This window comes from Anoplopoma fimbria, chromosome 21, assembly GCF_027596085.1.
Source record: "Anoplopoma fimbria isolate UVic2021 breed Golden Eagle Sablefish chromosome 21, Afim_UVic_2022, whole genome shotgun sequence".
NCBI lineage: Eukaryota > Metazoa > Chordata > Actinopteri > Perciformes > Anoplopomatidae > Anoplopoma > Anoplopoma fimbria.
Genome location: NC_072469.1, coordinates 2,918,000 through 2,935,784, shown reverse-complemented (window position 1 = coordinate 2,935,784; position 17,785 = coordinate 2,918,000). Strand labels below are relative to the sequence as shown.

The 17,785-nt window shown below is 43.4% G+C and overlaps 1 protein-coding gene across 1 annotated transcript in view; it reads right to left on the bottom strand.

The window, feature by feature from the left end:
- drosha (drosha ribonuclease III) overlaps nucleotides 1-17,785 on the bottom strand; it is an 88,242-nt gene that overhangs the window by 42,764 nt on the left and 27,693 nt on the right. Inside the window, 6 exon segments of the mRNA XM_054623256.1 lie at nucleotides 1,990-2,092; nucleotides 4,794-4,893; nucleotides 7,615-7,674; nucleotides 7,988-8,048; nucleotides 8,141-8,279; nucleotides 14,853-14,960. Of these exon segments, the coding sequence (XP_054479231.1) occupies nucleotides 1,990-2,092; nucleotides 4,794-4,893; nucleotides 7,615-7,674; nucleotides 7,988-8,048; nucleotides 8,141-8,279; nucleotides 14,853-14,960 (571 nt within the window).

Here is a 17,785-nt window from a genome sequence, read left to right as displayed (position 1 = left end):
ATTGGAATTCTACGAGTGTGCTACGATGAAGGAAGAAAAAAATAAATAAATAAATAAAAAGAGCTGTGTTAAAATAGGAAAAATATAAAATCCCCACCAAAAACAATGTTGGTACCTTCAGACAACAAGGCAGCAACTTCTGTTGATGCGGCGCCTGCTGCTTGTGGGAAAGTGGCGGTTTTGACGTATCGCGGGGAAGAAAAGAGACGAGGCGTTTGTGAGCCCCCGTCGTAGCGTTCCCACGGAGAACACGCTCCATTCGCTGAGAGAGTTTGGGTGAGGATGGTGTGTGTGGGTGGGATGGGTGGGTGACAGAGTGACATGATGACTCATCATCTGCGTGGCACATCTTTCACCTAATAAAGCCCGTACTCGAGATCACAGGACGGGGGGGTGGGGGGTAACAGAGAGAGATGGAAGCAACGCAATGGGACATAAAGAGTAAGTCGGAGACAGGAGAGGGTGGAGACGGATCGACTGCACGACGACAAGCTCTTAAAAGGAGGTGTTTGAGCTAAAAAAAAAGGAAAAAAACTGAAATAAAGATGACAAAAGTCTCAGAGAAAGAAGAGAGGCAACATCAGACGGCATTCAGTGACTCTGTGCGCCGCCAATCTGTGTGTATGTGAGCATGTTTTGCCCCTCAGCATTGTGTCTGCTGTGTGTGTGTGTGTGTGTGTGTGTGTGTGTGTGTGTGTGTGTGTGTGTGTGTGTGTGTGTGTGTGTGTGTGTGTGGTGATATTTTTGAATTTAGTAATCCAAAACCCATCACCACAGGGTGCTCTCTGACAGCGGTTCTCTCACAGGTTCTTTCATAAAAGCAGCCCTGTTTATTCATCACGTTTATTTTTATTAGGTTGAAATTTTCGAGATGGAAGACGAGAGAGATGAAGAAAAAGACAGACGGGCGTGTGTGTGTGTGTGTGTGTGTGTGTGTGTGTGTGTGTGTGTGTGTGTGTGTGTGTGTGTGTGTGTGTGTGTGTGTGTGTGTCGATGAGGCGACGACAGCTACGGAACTGAACAGATTATGACTTTTCGTCTACGCCCGATAATGAACCCGAAACAAGTACGGGGCCCCGGGGCCGACAGGGGGCCGCGGCGCCAGTCAGCACTTTTGCAGCACTGCTATTTTGGTGCAGGGGTGGGGGGGAGAATTCTTTAAAGCTAACCACTTTCTGTATCTGTCATCAGGGGGGAGCGCAGAGATGGCTGAACTGGTTCAATCAAGATGGTGATAAGACGAGGAAAGCTGCCGACTCGGCAGCTCTCAGGGAGCGAGGCTTAGCTTAGCGCTGCCCATGGGGTTGGACGTGAGGGGGGAGACGGTCCCCACCACAAGTTTTGGTGTGTATATGTGTGTGTGGTTAGAAACAGGCTGCGTCCTAATCACTGCTCAACCTCTGCTGCCGAACTGCGAGCGAGATGAATGGCGAGCTTGTGTATGTGTTTGGTGCGGGGTGAAGGAGAGCGGCGCTCTGGGGATTGCCCGTCCAGCCAGAGGTCAAACCCCGCCTCCTGAGATCAATAAAGCTGTGTAATGTGTCTACGAATCTAATGGGAGATCCACTGCAGCTATTTACACAGCTTGACACACACACACACACACACACACACACACACACACACACACACACACACACACACACACACACACACACACACACACACACACACACACACACACACACACACACACACACACACACACACACACACAGTAAAAGATGCAGTTTGAATCAAAGCAGGTGATTTAAACACATTTATGCGTAGGAGCGTTACCAACACATGTGATGCTGCAGAGTCCGGTAAATACTGGAGTATTAAACCCCGCCCCCTTCCTAATGTTTGTGTTGTGCAACATTTGTTTTCAGTCTATGTAAATCTATCCTTTTAGGAATAGATTTACTTATTTTGTTCCCTCAAAATGCATATATATATATATTTGTATTCTCCTGTGCCTCTATCTTTTTGTCAGGTGGTAAACCTCACCGATAAGAGCCTCGAAGCAGTTGGCCATGGCGTGCCGCAGGTCCGACTCCCGGCACAGGTCCGGCCCGTGAGCGTAGAGCATGAAGCGATCTAACTCCAGTTTCTGTAAAAAAAAAAAAAAGAAAACAAAAAAAGACAAACGCATTCATATCAGTGCGCCGCCACCGACAACCCCGGTAATAGCCTCTTGAAAAAGTAATAGCATTTTTTGGTGTTGCACATTTTCATAGGCTCGCCAATGGAAAACAACAGGAGGAGGGGGAGGTGTTAGAGGGGAGCGGGGTGGGGGGGGGTAAAAACTCAGGGGAAATGAAAAAGATTGCCTGCCCTTGCTGGAAAAGGTTCTACTTCATGGCACTGACAGATGTGCCCATGTGTTGTCCAGCTGTGGCATGATGCACTAAGCCGGCACAGGAGGAAAATGTGTACACACACGTGCACACACGGACAAAATCACACACACAAAACACACACACTCACACACACACACACACACACACACACACATAATCCCAAGATAAATGTGAAATAGAACAGTGGTGACCTTCATTCTGAAGAGTAGTGAGTTGTTTCACTGGTAAACTACTTTTTTTTTTTTTTTTTTTATATATATATGTATAAGAGAGAATGGGCTTTAAGCTGCACCTCCATCCAAACATCCACCCTACATGTTTTATACTGGTTACTTTAAAGCTATTACCAAGCTTATAAATATGTATTATTATAATAATAACTATGCCCAATGTCCTGTTTATATCTGTGGTACTGTATCACCACATATTCCTGTATTATTACACACCTGTGTGCATGTTTCCATAATATATGTGGAAATATATTCAATGTATATTTCATTGTATATTATTCTAGACAAGCTCGATCCATCACCTTGTTCTTCAGTGCACACTCTTGCATTGAACACACACTTACAGTTATGACTGTCACAATACTAGATTTTCACTACATGGTTATTGCGGCTGAAAGAATTCACGATAACGATACAGAAGATAATAACAAAAATAACAATTAATGCTTTCAGTCAAATTCATCTTTAACTTCCTGTATTGTGAATTTGATCTCATTTTTTGGCAAATTAATTTCACTAAATATATGAGCGCAGAGGGGTGGAAAAAGTATTTTAGTAAGATTTAATACCGGCTGGATTATCTACCATATTATCATAAGTGTATTATTAACATGATATCAATATTTTGTTCTTAAATACTGCCAAAACCAATACATATCAACATCCCTTATTACTTAGTACTTATTTACAGTATACTATTAAGCACTATCATTGCACAGTTTATATTCAACACAGAGTCAAAGAATGCTCCTAACTTTTAGTTGTGTCTCCATTTGGTCCAATCTTTATTTTATTCTAGGTATTTTTATTATTATTATTTCTATTGAATTGTGTTTCTCCAACAGAACCTCCTTGAACGTCCTTATGCCATTTGTTTCCTGATTTATACGATAGCAGTTTGATAGATTTATCTGAAAATGATAAGACACATAAAGCTGCTGCACATGAAGACAGTTATCGCACACATTCACTAAACTGTCGAGCATTAAATGACACAATAAAGCTGTGGGCTTTTTTCCATTGTGATCCTCTGAAGGTGGGGCGAGAAGCCAAGGTTGGCACGATGGACAGGTCCAAATAAAATAACCATCCAATCACATAAAAGCAACGACATCAAAGGGACAACACTCAGTTCATTTGTGCAAGGTCTCCATTGTGTAGTTTGTTACTCAGTTTTTTTTCCTACTGGGATTGAAAGAAGTGCTAGATTCTAATAATAATAATAATAATAATAATAATACAATTGTAAAAAATCAAATGTAAATAAGCAGTGTAATGTGTGGGATTGTGGGTCAGTCAAACTTTCTGCAACTATTTCTTTTGAGCCCCGTCAAAAGTAGCCCAACTTGATATTACTGGCAGCGCACCACACATGAAAAAAACCAGCAAAAAACAGTCAGGGTGCGCTTTAATTACGGCTGATAACCGTTGGTGGTATCCCCCCCCCCCCCGTGATTGCACACACAAATTAAATCACAATTCATAAATACTCCAACTCAGAGGGAACCCGCTCTGACTTTTAAGCCTTCCAAGTGAAGTGGTGGATTGTGGCGTTCGCTCACTGAAGATATTTTTTGAAAGATAATTGCGAGTGTTCTTGAGCAGACGGCTTTAGAGGAGCCCCTGGTAAACAACTTGGCAACGTCGAACACTGTATCACACTCACTTTAGCGCGAGCGGCAAATTGAAACAAGCCAAACTGCTACACAGCACTAATGCAGATTCGGGCGGCTGCATCTTTGTATTCAGCGGGGAGCGACATGAAAGATTGAAGTTTTTAATTGCTTTCTCCACATCACGGGACGATTATTGTTGTGTTCTTTACAAACGTGCCAGTGAGTGCGGCGGCGCGGCGGCTTGGCTGTACGACGCTGCCAGCGAGAGAGAGAGAGAGAGGGGGGGGTCTAGCGATAACAGGAACTAGAGAGTGTTTCAGGAAGACTTCTAGGGGCCCATGGGGACCCCAGCCGCACTAGTCTAGTCCTCCAAAACAACAACCTTTTAACTCCAATTACAAACCTGAGGGGCAAAAAAAAAAAAAAAGAACGGGTAAGGATGGCAGGAAGACTAAAATTACTCTTCTCCCCAGTGCCCCCTTAGAAAGAAGCAAAGTCATAACGGCAAAGGCAGAGAACAATAACGCTGTCTCAAACATGTTCTCGTCAGTTCGGAGACCTTTCACCGCTCTGACCTACACAGGAAGGACTTGTTTTGAGTTTACCTTGGCCAGCATGGCTAAGTGCTGGTTCTGCACGATGGCTGTTCTGTAGGTGGCCAGGCCGCCCTCCTCTAAACCGGGAAAGAGGTAGTAAAGGTGGACACTGTGGACGGAGAAATGAAAACAGAATTAGAACAGTCAATAGATCTAAGATTTGATGTTTTCAGGGTTTTTCTTGTCTGACTGGAAAGATAAGGACTCCTGAAACAACAGTAAAACATGACATCACAATATCTACTGAAAGGTACCCCTCACACCAACAAAAATAGATTTTTTTATGAAGAAAAGTGGGTTTGCAGCTTTTTAGAAATGTATAGCCAGATTCAAAACTGTTATTTATACAGATATTTGTTTAATTTGCATTCACCAATTGTTTTGCCAAGACCACCTAATTAATTAATTTCCCAGAGACTTTTCCCAGCCTTTTCCAGGTCCGTGTTTGGAACCCAGAAATGGCCGCGGACGCTTCAGTGGTTCCACAGCTGGGTTCCGGGCGAGCAGCTTCCATTTTCATTACGGTCCAGCGTCTCCCTAACCACACCGTATCATTTGATTTCATTTGAATTAAAACAGGCCATTTAATTCAGTCATTTCTAATCAATGCAAAGAGAGGAAAGCAGGTGGCGTTCTGTTTTCCAAAATTCACAAGAGGTCTATTTGTCAGGGTATTGTGATCTTAGTGCGAAAACAAAGTACTTGGAATTAATAAAAAGCACTTAGTGTAATGAAAAATAATTAGACTGGTTTGCTGGCAAAAAGTGTCAGTCAGAGAGGGAGGCTAACTGGACTGCATAGCATTCTTCAGGTATAAAAACCTTGTGTTTGTACCTCCGTTTATTCATCTGAAGCTTATCTGTTAAGAGAAAAGTTGGCTACAAATAAACTGGCCTTCAAACATGTTGATGATGAACTATCGACCACACTGCCCATGCAGTACATCAAAGGGTCATTAATTGTATAAAAACTTTAGCTCTTTGCAGCCGGCAACTCTGAAGCTCATCTAATCCATATCTCTTGTGCTTTTCCTCCCATGTTCTGCAGCAGCACACAGGGAAGGATCCATAGAGGTTTCTTTATTGGTGCTAGTGTTAGCGTTAGCTTTTGCCAGCCTTGTTCGGATAAGCAATGGTAAAATGAATCATAAATATTTGCTTCTGTCTGCTTGTGTTGTCGTTAGCTTTGTCAAGCGTTGTTTAGAGAATCAATCAGACAATGAATCATAGATGTTTGCTTTTGGATGATAGTGTTGGCGTTAGCTTTGTCTAGCACTGTTTAGATTATCATCGTACAATGAATCATAGATGTAGTGTTTGCATTAGCTGGCATTAGCCATGTAGCTAATGCTAACATAGATGTTTGTGTCTTTTGTCCCAGAAACAGCAGTTCTAGCAGCCTGGCTACTGTCCAAAGCAAGAAAACAAACTTAAGAATTCCTACATGAACAAGAACCCTGATCTTAGTTCTATAAGGCCGAGGTAAACTAGTAAATAAATCAAGCTTTTCATTTTCCAAACTAATCAATGATGTTGTCATTACATTGAGAATTCATCACTGAATTCATAAAGATAAATTAAAGCAAAAAATAAATAAATAAACTTGGCTTTTACCCATTCAAAAAACATACCTGAACTTCAAAAACTACCAGTTATGAAATATTTAGTTTTTCAGAAGAAGGATCACAAATATTGCAAGCGGACTTATTTTTTTTACATCATCTTCTGACCCTTTAAAAAAAAGTCATGCCGTGACCCCCTTCTGTTAAACACTAACTCCCCGTGTTGGGGGCTATTCAAATGTGCAAAATATTCTGTTGGCTGGACAGCAGAGGCACAGATAGCCTCTAAGGGCAGCGCGCGCTGGAGGTGTACAAGGCAGTTGGCTGGATCTGCTGTACCCATTTAACTGGACAAGAGGCTGATAAATAATTCAGAGGGCCGGAGCGTAGGCCAAGCATGCCTCGTCAGACGCTAACAATCAAAGAAGGGAGGCAGAAGGAGAGGGGGAGGAAGGGAGGGGGGGGAAATGGCAAAACATGCCCAGAGATAGCTTGAGAAACAGGCTAACCACCTTCTTTGTAACACTGTTCTTGCTGCATAAGGAGCCGAAGCAGTGTCCTGTGTAACCCAGTGTCAGTTCCTATTAAGGTTTAATCCCGCTCCTGAATGTTCACTGTTGTGGAAGTCTTAGCATGGAGGGTTACGAATTAGATTTTGGTAGTAAAAAGATATGCTGTTGGGCAAATGGAAGTCAGATAAAAATGTATTCTTCCTTTGTGCTGTATGTGTGAAAGTACTAAACCCTGTGGCAAGAGAGAAATAACTCCTTTTCTTGTATGTTCGTGTAGTAACATCCACTCAGAGGAGGAGGTGCGGTGGGTGGGTGGGTGGGAAACTGGCTCGCTAGGTAGTGTGCGAGATTAATAATAGCTGCACATAATTAGCACTGTGCTTAGGTAAGTGCCGGGCAGCGAAGTCCACATTCACCTGGGAGTCAATAACACAGTCAGCATTCCAGACAGCAAGTCCAGACGGCTAATTGCAAGTTGTCATGGAGAATTTCAGGCCGTTAAAAGGGAGGGTAAGGGGGAGAAAAAGAATTGCATCCCAGTTCCAATTACCAGTAAATCACTGTCTTGAATGAGTCGAAAGTATGGAGATGAGCTCGGTTGTGACAGATACGGATAGTGTAGACAATGGGGGGGGGAGAGAGAGAGAGAGAGAGAGAGAGAGAGTCACTCCGGGGGAGAGCGAGACGGCCGATAGTGTTGTAGTCGGCTTCAATTAGCGGCCGCGTCCATCAAAAGACGCGTGGCGCTCTTTCTCACCTGGTGAGGAACTCAACAACAGCATCACCCAGGAACTCCAGTCTCTCGTTGTGATTGATCCTGGGGAAGAGGGGGGGGAGGGGGGACAGTTGGGAGAAGTGGCGAGAAAGAAAAAATACTTTTATTCACACATACACAACGGCTCAGCTGATTGGCGCTCTGTGAATAACAGCAGCTCACATTCAGTAATAAGTAGCCGTTGCCCCTTAAAATTAGCTCATTTCATTTCCCCTGTGATATCCCTTCCTTTCACAGTTAAAGTTAATTTTCTTGTCAGCAGGCCTGCCGGGTGTATTAATCACAAGGATCGTGCCTTTGATTGCTCCTGCGGTCAGCGATAGCATGAACAGATATGTGCCGGTGGGCAGCCTACCTGGAGGGGGAGGGGTCATCCTGCCCCAGTCGTGACATGATGTTAATCAATGTGTTGATCCCTGAAAACAAAGACAGAGGCACAGAGTGGTCATTTGTCAGTGAGATCAGAAACAAAGACACGGATGAGATACGAAGACAAAGAGTGACCCACCTTTCTTCCTCATGTACATGTGGTGGACCTTCCTGTCTCCGTACTTGGGCTGGCGGATTCCGCAGTTGGAGAGGGAGTTGCGGGCATGATCGGGATTCATGCCGAAGTTGAGGTGGTGACTTGGGTGCGTCATAGCCAGCTGGAGGAGAGGATAGTAGCGGGGTTAGCAAATAGGAGTAAGGTACCACTTTTCAACCACAAAACCATTAACAGGAAGCTTTCTGGGAACTCGAGAACTTCAGAAAAGTCTTATTACTGTAAATCCTGTCTTTCATTCCACATCTGCTTCCCAACATCCACCCAAACATCAAAGTCGCAGAAGCAGTAAATTACAAAGAACGTGCACTGAAACTGTGTTGTCGTCTTATTTTTTGCGGCACAAATAAAAAGCCACCGTTTCCACCTTAATTTACTTAATCTGCACGGTTCTTCAGATGTAGTCGAAATAAAAACAGGAATACACAAAATGAGACTTTAATAGCTGGGATAGGTCCAGAGTCTGGGTTCTGGGTTCCCCTGAGTTGCTGGGGACTTGGTTTCTGGTGACAGAGGGCCAATAGTGGAGAGACTTAATCCTTCTGTCACCTGTTAAAGGGAGTTTTTCCTTATCCGATGCGAGGGTCCAAGGACAGGAGGTTGTCGAATGTTTTGCCGATTTCAAAGCCCCTGAGGCAAATTTGGGATATTGGGACTATAAAAATAAAACTGAATGGCGAGCAACAAATGCAAAACCGACAACGGTTAGCTATCAACCTCAGGCCCTGTGAAAACCCTCCACGGAGCCCGATGTGTTCCATTTCTTCTATTGCTTAATTCACTAATTACAAAAAAGGTAACACGGGTCAAAGCAAATCAGTCTAATAACGTGGGATCAGCAATCGCTCAAAGAAAAAGAGGAGATGGAGCTGAATTTAGGTGAGCCAAGCCGAGAGAAAGCGAGAGAAAGAGAGAGAGAGAGAGAGAGAGAGTGTCCCCTCTCGCCTCTTTGTCACGGTAAAGTTGTCTGTGTGGAAATTAATGACTTAAACTTTCAAACCTGTACAGAGAGGCAAAAGAGGGGAATTTAAGGTAAAATAAGCCTGAAGGAAACGCATTAGTTTGTTTGAAAAGAGGACAAAAAGTGCTGTGCCTGGAAAGACTGCCGCTGCCGCACATCTCAAACTCGCCGGGGGAGGAACAAGGAAAAAAGATAGGACTCAGTAGGATATGTCAAGCCTTTATCAATCTTACATTAGGAGAATGTTAATCTCAGCTAAAAAAAAAAAAGAAAACTCCAACTACTCTCTCCACCCCCTGGGCTTGCTTTTCAAAATGCTTGTCTCCTTTCAGCCAACTTCAAATCAATTTCAAGCTCCAATGAGATATATATGTAAAACGTTAACAGAGAGGTTTCAATATTTATAGTTGCTCAAGAGGCCTTCAGCTTTGTAGCCTTGAACACATAGAGCAACAAATTCAACAGCAATTGTTCTTTTTTTTTTTTGCAGTGGTTAAGAGGAACAGCATTTTTTGTGTGGGGGAAGAAGAAGAAGAAAAAAAGCTAGTTATTTGACATGACACAAGCAGAAATCTAGCAATTCTCAGCGCCACGTTGACAGTTTGATAATAAATATAAATAAAAACAACAACAACCGCGTCTACTTCCACTTTCAACTCCCCCATTGTGCCATGTCAGACACAAGTCAATGACTGCCGACTACACAGCCTCCACTACAGAGTTGAGAACTCGCATCAAGAAAAAATACATCAGTTATTCTGTAAACACTGCAGGTCCTTCACAGTTAAGGACAACATCCAACAACAGTATTGGCTTTTAAGCTGAATCTGTGGGAAGGATTGACGTCTGCAACTGTTCCTGTCAACATAATGACTGCGTAAAGTATCGGAGGGATTTGGATTTAGTGATCACCGCCTCAGCTGCTGCTCAACTGCCTTTGGCTAAACGGGAATAAACACCATCGCTCAGTGGAGAGCGGCCGCCTTCACTGGAAAGAGTGTTCTTGAACCTGCAAGCAGAGAAACGGATGGGGAAAATAGTGCCGGCTCGGCAAACAGCTCCTAACAATGTCGTTATCGTGTACTGCTCTATTTGATAAACACAGGTGGAAGAAGACTAAAGGGTGAGGATAAGAGGGGACGGAACGGATCTCTTGAAATATCTGGATTTCCATTTTCTGCATTTGAAGGTAAAAAATGTGGAGTCACATGTATTTAAATGTGCTGTGTAAAGAACATTGACCATGCATTGCAATCACCCAATCACAGAAGTGACGTCCAACAAGTTGTGACGAAAAAAGCCAACGGCTTTGGGTATTATGGAGACCAGAGAGCTAAATGTGGAAAAGGATGTTTTAACAATTTAGCAAGAAAATTAAAGTGTGGATTTACTGTTCTTTGTCTAATGTGAGAAGACATGATGATGATGATGATGATGATGATGATGATGATGATGAAAAAAGTGTCTAAATCCTCAAATATGGCGATTTTCATTCGTTTCATTGCTGCAGTTTTTTGCTAGCTTTCCATTCAAATTGATTTAGAGCCTTTAGCTGCAATGAAGGTGGGAAACTTCTGACCTCAAAGCGTTCCAAACGTAAACAAACAAACAGTGGCTGATTGTGACAAGCTGAACCTAATTTGTTAAGCGTACACATTTTTCTGGAAAGTGAATAACTTTTTACATGGAAATGACAAAACACTTGTGTGCACATGTAATATTATATGGCACTTTTATTGTGAAAGGTCAGAACAGAAGGAGTGAATCTCATCTGTGCTGCATTTGTCAAGGTGAAAGAGTAATACATTTTTGCTGTCTTGGTTCAGATTTCGTAAGGTCCCTTTTGTTGTTTCATAAATTTAGGCACAATTCAAAGTGTTCAGCAAAATGGGATTTGTTGATGCCTTTAGTCATGTTGCAAAAGCTAAGAAAGATCAACCTTTTTCCAATAAAAAAAGTATGATGCTTTATGTTCGCCTCATTATATCAAAGTTCTGAAAGTTCAAAGTTTTTTGTTCAAAAAAGTATTTCAGAACAAAAAACAAAAACAGCATCTTGTTTAGCTTACAATTAAAGCATGATATGGCAAAATCCCATCAGATATATTTATGTAGGGCTGCGGTGGACGTAGCCCATTGGTTTGTTGACTGCCAATGTTTACTGATGTAATAAATCAAATGAGAAATATTGTCATTTTCTCATAGACTTCTATACTATCAGACTTCTCGTTGGAGTCGCCCCCTGCTGGTCAGTTGAGAGAATGCACGTTTTAAGACACTTCCGCATCGGCTTCACTCTGCAGAACCAGAGGTTGCTGCATGTTGCCAATGCCATACAGGCCAATGCCTTGCAAATATGTAAATTAATAGTTTGGATCATTTTTCATTTGTTAAAAGGAATATTCAAATATTCACTCAAAAATACAAGTGAATATTCTAAGCCTTTTAAATGGTATTCAGGCAAGCCCTACTTAAAACAAATGGACACCTCGATCACACGGCCGGGGCATGCAATGCCGTGAATAACAAAACAAATAAAAAAAATACCTCGGTACTCTATACACAGAGTCACAGCCGCACACAAACAAAAGCATGCCATATGAGAGCCGGGGCCGAGGACTTGTACGGTTCAATTATTGAGATCCTCTGTGATGCCTCTCGTTCTGTCAGCATGGGTCAAAAGTGAGGAGTGGGGATGAAGCAACAGGGGCTGGGGAAGGATTACGAGGGTCTGGTGGATGTGGGGATGCGGGAGCATGTGGCGACTGTGAACACATGTCTCTCCGAACCCAACCCAATCCCCCCCCTCAAGTTTTAAATGTTAAATGTTTAACAGCGAGGCTCTCAGAAGAGGAGCTTCAAAGGGCCGGGGCGAGGGGAAGTGCCGAGTGCAGAGGCTCATGCTCTCCGGCTGGGTTTTTGTCAGTTGCCTCATGCCAGCAACACATTGCCGTTCTGAATGGAAATAGAAGGTATGTTCCTGCACGGAGAATCAAATGATGTTCTCATTGATCTACTGACGGAGTACAGTAAAGTGATTATACATTGACGAGACGTGTTTCTCAAACGTGCTTTTGTTAAAACATTACAGAGAACGAGCTGGAAACAAGCATCGATTCCCAGATGAGCTGCTGCTGCTTTCATCTCTTTTGAGGAAAAAATATGATCCTTTTAATGGGAGTTCAGCTCATTAACTTTTAAAGCTAGAACTAAAATTCCCATTTTTGAATTCAAATGCAACTGTCCCAAACCAAGAATGACAGCCGGAGACTTTGTTCCTCTGTAGAAATTCTTCTTTAAAAGTTATCTGAAAGGAATCCTGAGCATATCTATTGCCTCCAGCATTTGCACATCTTATTTCTCGACATGGAGACGGCTGAATCGGCGGCTAGCAGCTAACGGTGCTAACAGTGCAACGGCAACAGTGATAACAGAGCTAACAGTGTTGCGGGGGAGTCGGAGGGTGGATGCTGAGTTTAGCACCTCTAAGGAAAGAACCCTTATCTAGTATATCTAGCTTCTACCTTCTACACTTCCTCTCCACCAGAGAGGATTGTGGGCCTACATGATGGCGAACAATGTCACGGCCTGATCTCAGTTTGGCAAGGTTCCAATGGTTCCCAATTGGCATGTCATGGCAACAAACAAAAAAAACCCACATCAAAACCTTCTCAGAAACCTCTCAAATATGCCAATCCAAATATTTAATATGTACAAAACTGCATTTTTACAGCCTTAGAATCTGACATTAAAAAAAGATTTTATGTGGAATATTCCACGCTGTGCATTGACAAGAATCTGGTGATATGATCCGTATCATGTTACAGGGGTTTCCACTGTCATGACTGTCATAGTATAGAGAACACACCATCATATGCATACAATCGGAGTTAAAAGTTTACTTTTTTATGCTTTCAATATCCTCCATCATGACACCACGAGAGGACGCGTCTCTTTGCAAATGAAATATAATATTGACTGAGCTTATCTTTGCATCTAAACTATTAACTGAAAATCTATAGTGTGAATGAGAATCAAGTCTGTCCGCATCACGCACCATACTGCGATATGATACTGTATTGATATTTCCTTACATCCCTTACGGCCATACTGTGGTCTGAGAATGTTTTAATTCACCCATACATTATACACAGCTACAGATTAATGAATTCAAGGCAGGAACGGAAAACACTATTCATTTATAATGAAATCACAGAGTGGTGCCACATTCCGTCATGTTAGAAATGAATGAACCGCCAACGGAAAAAAAAAGCATTGGAAATGTGATCATCCTGACAGAGAGGAGGCAAAAGGGGAGTGATGGCTGATCTGAAACCACATCTGACTGGGAGAGGGCTGTCTGAACAAGCACCATTGCACTCACAACTTGCACTGCAGCCGTTCTGTCCAAACCCATCTTGGCAGAGCGCGTGTGTGTGTGTGTATGTATGTGTGTGTTTGTGTTGTGGTACATTAGCCGCTGATGTGTGTGTGTGTGTGTGCAATAGATGGGATAGCTGCTGTAAGCCCAGCAATGATGGCTCCCTACTTGGGCCATTTCAGTCCCAGTAGTGGTGAACTGCTGACAGCCTCGGCTTTACACACACACACACACACACACACACACACACACACACACACACACACACACACACACACACACACACACACACACACACACACACACACACACACACACACACACACACACACACACACACACACACACACACACACACACACAGAGAGAGCGATGTCATGGTATTAACACCTCAGTGGATAGAATTGCGATGCAGACAGACAGCCGCTGCAGAGGCCTGTATGGTGAGCTGTCACGATCAAACTGATTGTTTTGGTTTTTTTCATTCTTTCTTTTGTTTGTTTGTCTCTTTCACGATGAAGGAATCGAATGAGAAAGAGGGGAGGGACAAATCCATTAACTTCTCCCCGAGAGACGGAGATGTCAAGCAGAAATGGGCGTCTCCTCGATGAGGGGCCGCAGCTTTGTCGGCCTCACAGTGGGTCAGCGTTTCCTTTTTAGTGTCATAATGACAGGGCGTCGTTATGCGAACGACAAAAAGGCCAATCGTTGATCGATAAGTGCAAAACCCTCCACGTACAAACACACCCAGAGCACAGAGCCTTGAGCGAATCCTAATGCATCCTTCCCCCTTTTTAACTATGTATGGGCTACAACACATTGATTTCTAATTTATCAGGTTATGACAGCTCTTCAATATTGCTGGAGGCAGCCGGGGGGGGCTTACTGCGAGAGCGCAGAGCTTGAGGCTGCAGAACCTGACAGGGGAGAGCTGGCATTACCGAGGAAGGCTGTTGTTGTCCTGACTACTGTCACTGCAACTCACAGCGGACCGGGCGGCTTGTTGCAGAGATATGACTCAGGCCGGTGTGTGGGTTACCTTAGCTGACTCCTGTTTCCACCTGAACTCTCCCTGTAGAGGTGGAATGGGCACAGTAATGAGGCCAATGCTGCCTCCCTGGATCTCAAGAAGCCCCTGCACAAAATGTTTACTTTTCCTTTTTTTTCAGACCGACTGTAGGCGCCCCGCCTAAAAAAGAACCCGCCGGGATTTGCCAGCCCCATATCTATCCAGTTAAGTTATCAACTATGCCAGCCTTTAAATAATGCAGCTCGGCTCGGGCCGTAGAGTCGCATCACTTTGCAGAGTAAGGAGCTGTCGTGACGGTGCTTTACCTGAAGGAGGCAGCGCTCCTTGAAGACGTAGCCGATGAGCTTATCCAGGTGCATCAGACACTGGTGGTAGCGGATGTGATGGGTGAGGACAGGCAGCATCATGGCGTGCTGTGGAGGACAGAGAGAATTGGTTATAAAAAAAAAAAAGACAGCAAAAGGGAGGTAAAATTGTAAAGGTGAAGAAACGGGAAGAGATGGAAAAGAAGCATCATGCCTTGTGTGAAAGAAATGCGAGAAAGTGTGATGGAGAGATCGTGCAAAAAGAAGGGGGGGGGTGATAGAAGGAACAGACAGGGAGAAATCAATCAGCCAGTCATTATTTATTAAGTGGCGCTCTGCAACAGAGAGATGAAATAATCAAAAACCCAATCGCCGCGCTGTGAGAGGGAATGACAGAGAGGTGGGGAAATTCACATTTGGACAGGACAGTCGAATCGAAGCCCATTTCGTCATGTTGACACACTTCCAATTCGGACAAACAGCGACAGCCCCCCCCCTGACCCACATTTATTAAAAAAGAAAAAAAAAAGTTTGCAACAAAGTGAAAGAAAGGAGGGAGGAGGAGTTGTGTGAGTGAAGGGAGAGAATGTGACACAAAGTGAGGACGGACGGCAAAAAGGAGAAGAAAAACAGTAACAGTGGTCAGCAAATGAGTCCGACAGTGAAGAGAGCCGATCTACAGAATCATTAGAGGAGGCTTATCAAGGCGGAGCGGGTGAGGAGGCTGGTGTGCACACATTAACCCCCCGTGCCACCACATGAGAGACTAGGAAGCCATGCATGTTTTAATTAGTGCTACTGGGGAGGGCGAGCACCGAAAGGCCCCGGCGGCTACAAGCGGTGCAGCCACGTAGCCCCGGGGCCATCACAGGGGCCGCGGTGACACACTCCCCAGGCCTTGTTAAGCAGCCAATTAACAAAAGCCGGGGCCCGGTCGTGTCTACAGCTCCTGACCTGCTCCCACGACTGCCGGAGTGACTGAGTAGATGTGTGTGTGTGTGTGTAGACTGTTAGAGTTGATACTACGGTAATTAAAAAGGTGGGACAGTTTCTAATTTACTGTCACGGATGACGTTTGGGCAGTTTGGACGCCGTCCAGCCGGACCTGGCGGCCTGAATTTTCTTCTTTTTTTATTTTTGTCCCCTGGCTGAAATATTACAAGCATGGATTTTAAATTGCACTCTAACTCGCTGTATCACGATTTAATTAACTGGAATGTGATAAAAAAAACGGATATCCCAACTTGTTTTCCATTTGTTGTAAAATAAAGAACACATTCCTACTGATGTTTTCTGTATCTTGTGGAATAGAGATGTCTTTGTAAGGCTCACAATGCTCCACTCGAACTTATTTTAAGAGATTTTATTATTAGGAGACATATATTCAGCAATGCCAAGAATTAGAGCAATTAATACTTTCTTCTTACATATAGCACTTTGTTTCTCGTTGCTCTGCCTGGGTTTTGTGCTATATAAGCAGGATGATTAATGTAAATACATTTATAAATAATTGCACCGCACTGTTCTCAGAGAATAAAGACCCACCCACACTTATTTTCTCTGTAGCAGAAGAAAGAAAGAAAGTCTTTTTTCCCTTTAAAATGTAAAAATATATATTTAACTGATAGCCTTCACATGGATGTGATCAGGGGTGCAAAAAAGGGGCAGGAAGTCAAAGCAGATAATCACAAAATAAACATGTAAAATATAACATAAAAATAAAAAAACAGATTCCTGCCTCCAAAGTGTAGCCCCGGTCCTTGACAAAGCCTTTCAAGTGAAACAACCTTGGTGTAGCAGAGCGATGTCAGTAACGAAGAGGGGGGGTGATTTTGTTTCCGAATAGAGCGCCTGCTTTTTTAGAATCAAGAAACTACGGGTCAGTTTTTGTCCGTTATATCTTGTCCGTGTCACACGTTGTGCAGAGTGTACCGCCGGATTTGAAAAAAATGAAATTATTCATGAACCAATTAGCCGCAGCAGTACAGCTTGAAGCAAATATAATTGGGCAGCAATTATGTATCGGATCCTTCTCTGCTAGACCTTGCTGTAAGAGAGGTCTGTTTTTTTGCGAGGCTAGAACTTTCTGTCATTCCTCTTCAAAAAATGTGAGAACGTACGTGCATCAGCTGCGGGCCATCCTCGCTGATGTGTTTTAGATAAAAAAAAATTATTAAAAAAAGATGTGCAAACGTTGATGGCAATTATTTTTCTGAGTAACGGGCAGAAAATATTGGATTGGACGATAAATAAAAGAAATGTAAAGCCATTACATTGCTCTGACAAATCCACGAACAAATGCGGCTCTGTATGTTTCAGTGGGCACAGCAAGGCACTAACACATTCAGGGGTGAAAGGTTCAAGTCTCATTAGGGCCTATGCTAAATTGTGCGCACGCATTTGGAACTGTAAGCTGCCTACGTTGTCCCACTTCCCTCAGATGGAGAGAACACCATATGGAGGGTAAATCCCATCCTGGTTTATTTTCCTCTGCTAATAAAGTGCATGAAGAGAGATATAAAGGCAGCAATCGCTCTCGTCGAAACCGAGTGGTGGTGGTGGAGTTGTATATAAATAAAATGTCAGGTCTGAGACATAACTTAATGAAGGGTGTTGCTCACTGGGGCTCGGTGGGAGTCCACTTGCCTTACACAGGGTTTTGACACCTAAATAGAGAAGTGACGCAACGTGTGGAAAGATCAGAAGAAGTTTCTGTCTGTGGCTGTGAGCACCGGTCTGTGTCCAGAGTGGAAGTACTGCTGTATGCTCGTAAGGGCAACTGTAAAACGCTGTGTATTACAAAGATATGAACTTTGAGGATATGTAAAGTGCCGGCAATCATCCCTATATGTCCAGGAAACCTGTTGAATATTACCATAGCACTTAGCATTAACTCTTTTTTTTTTTTTTATAAATTGACTGTAATATTTTAT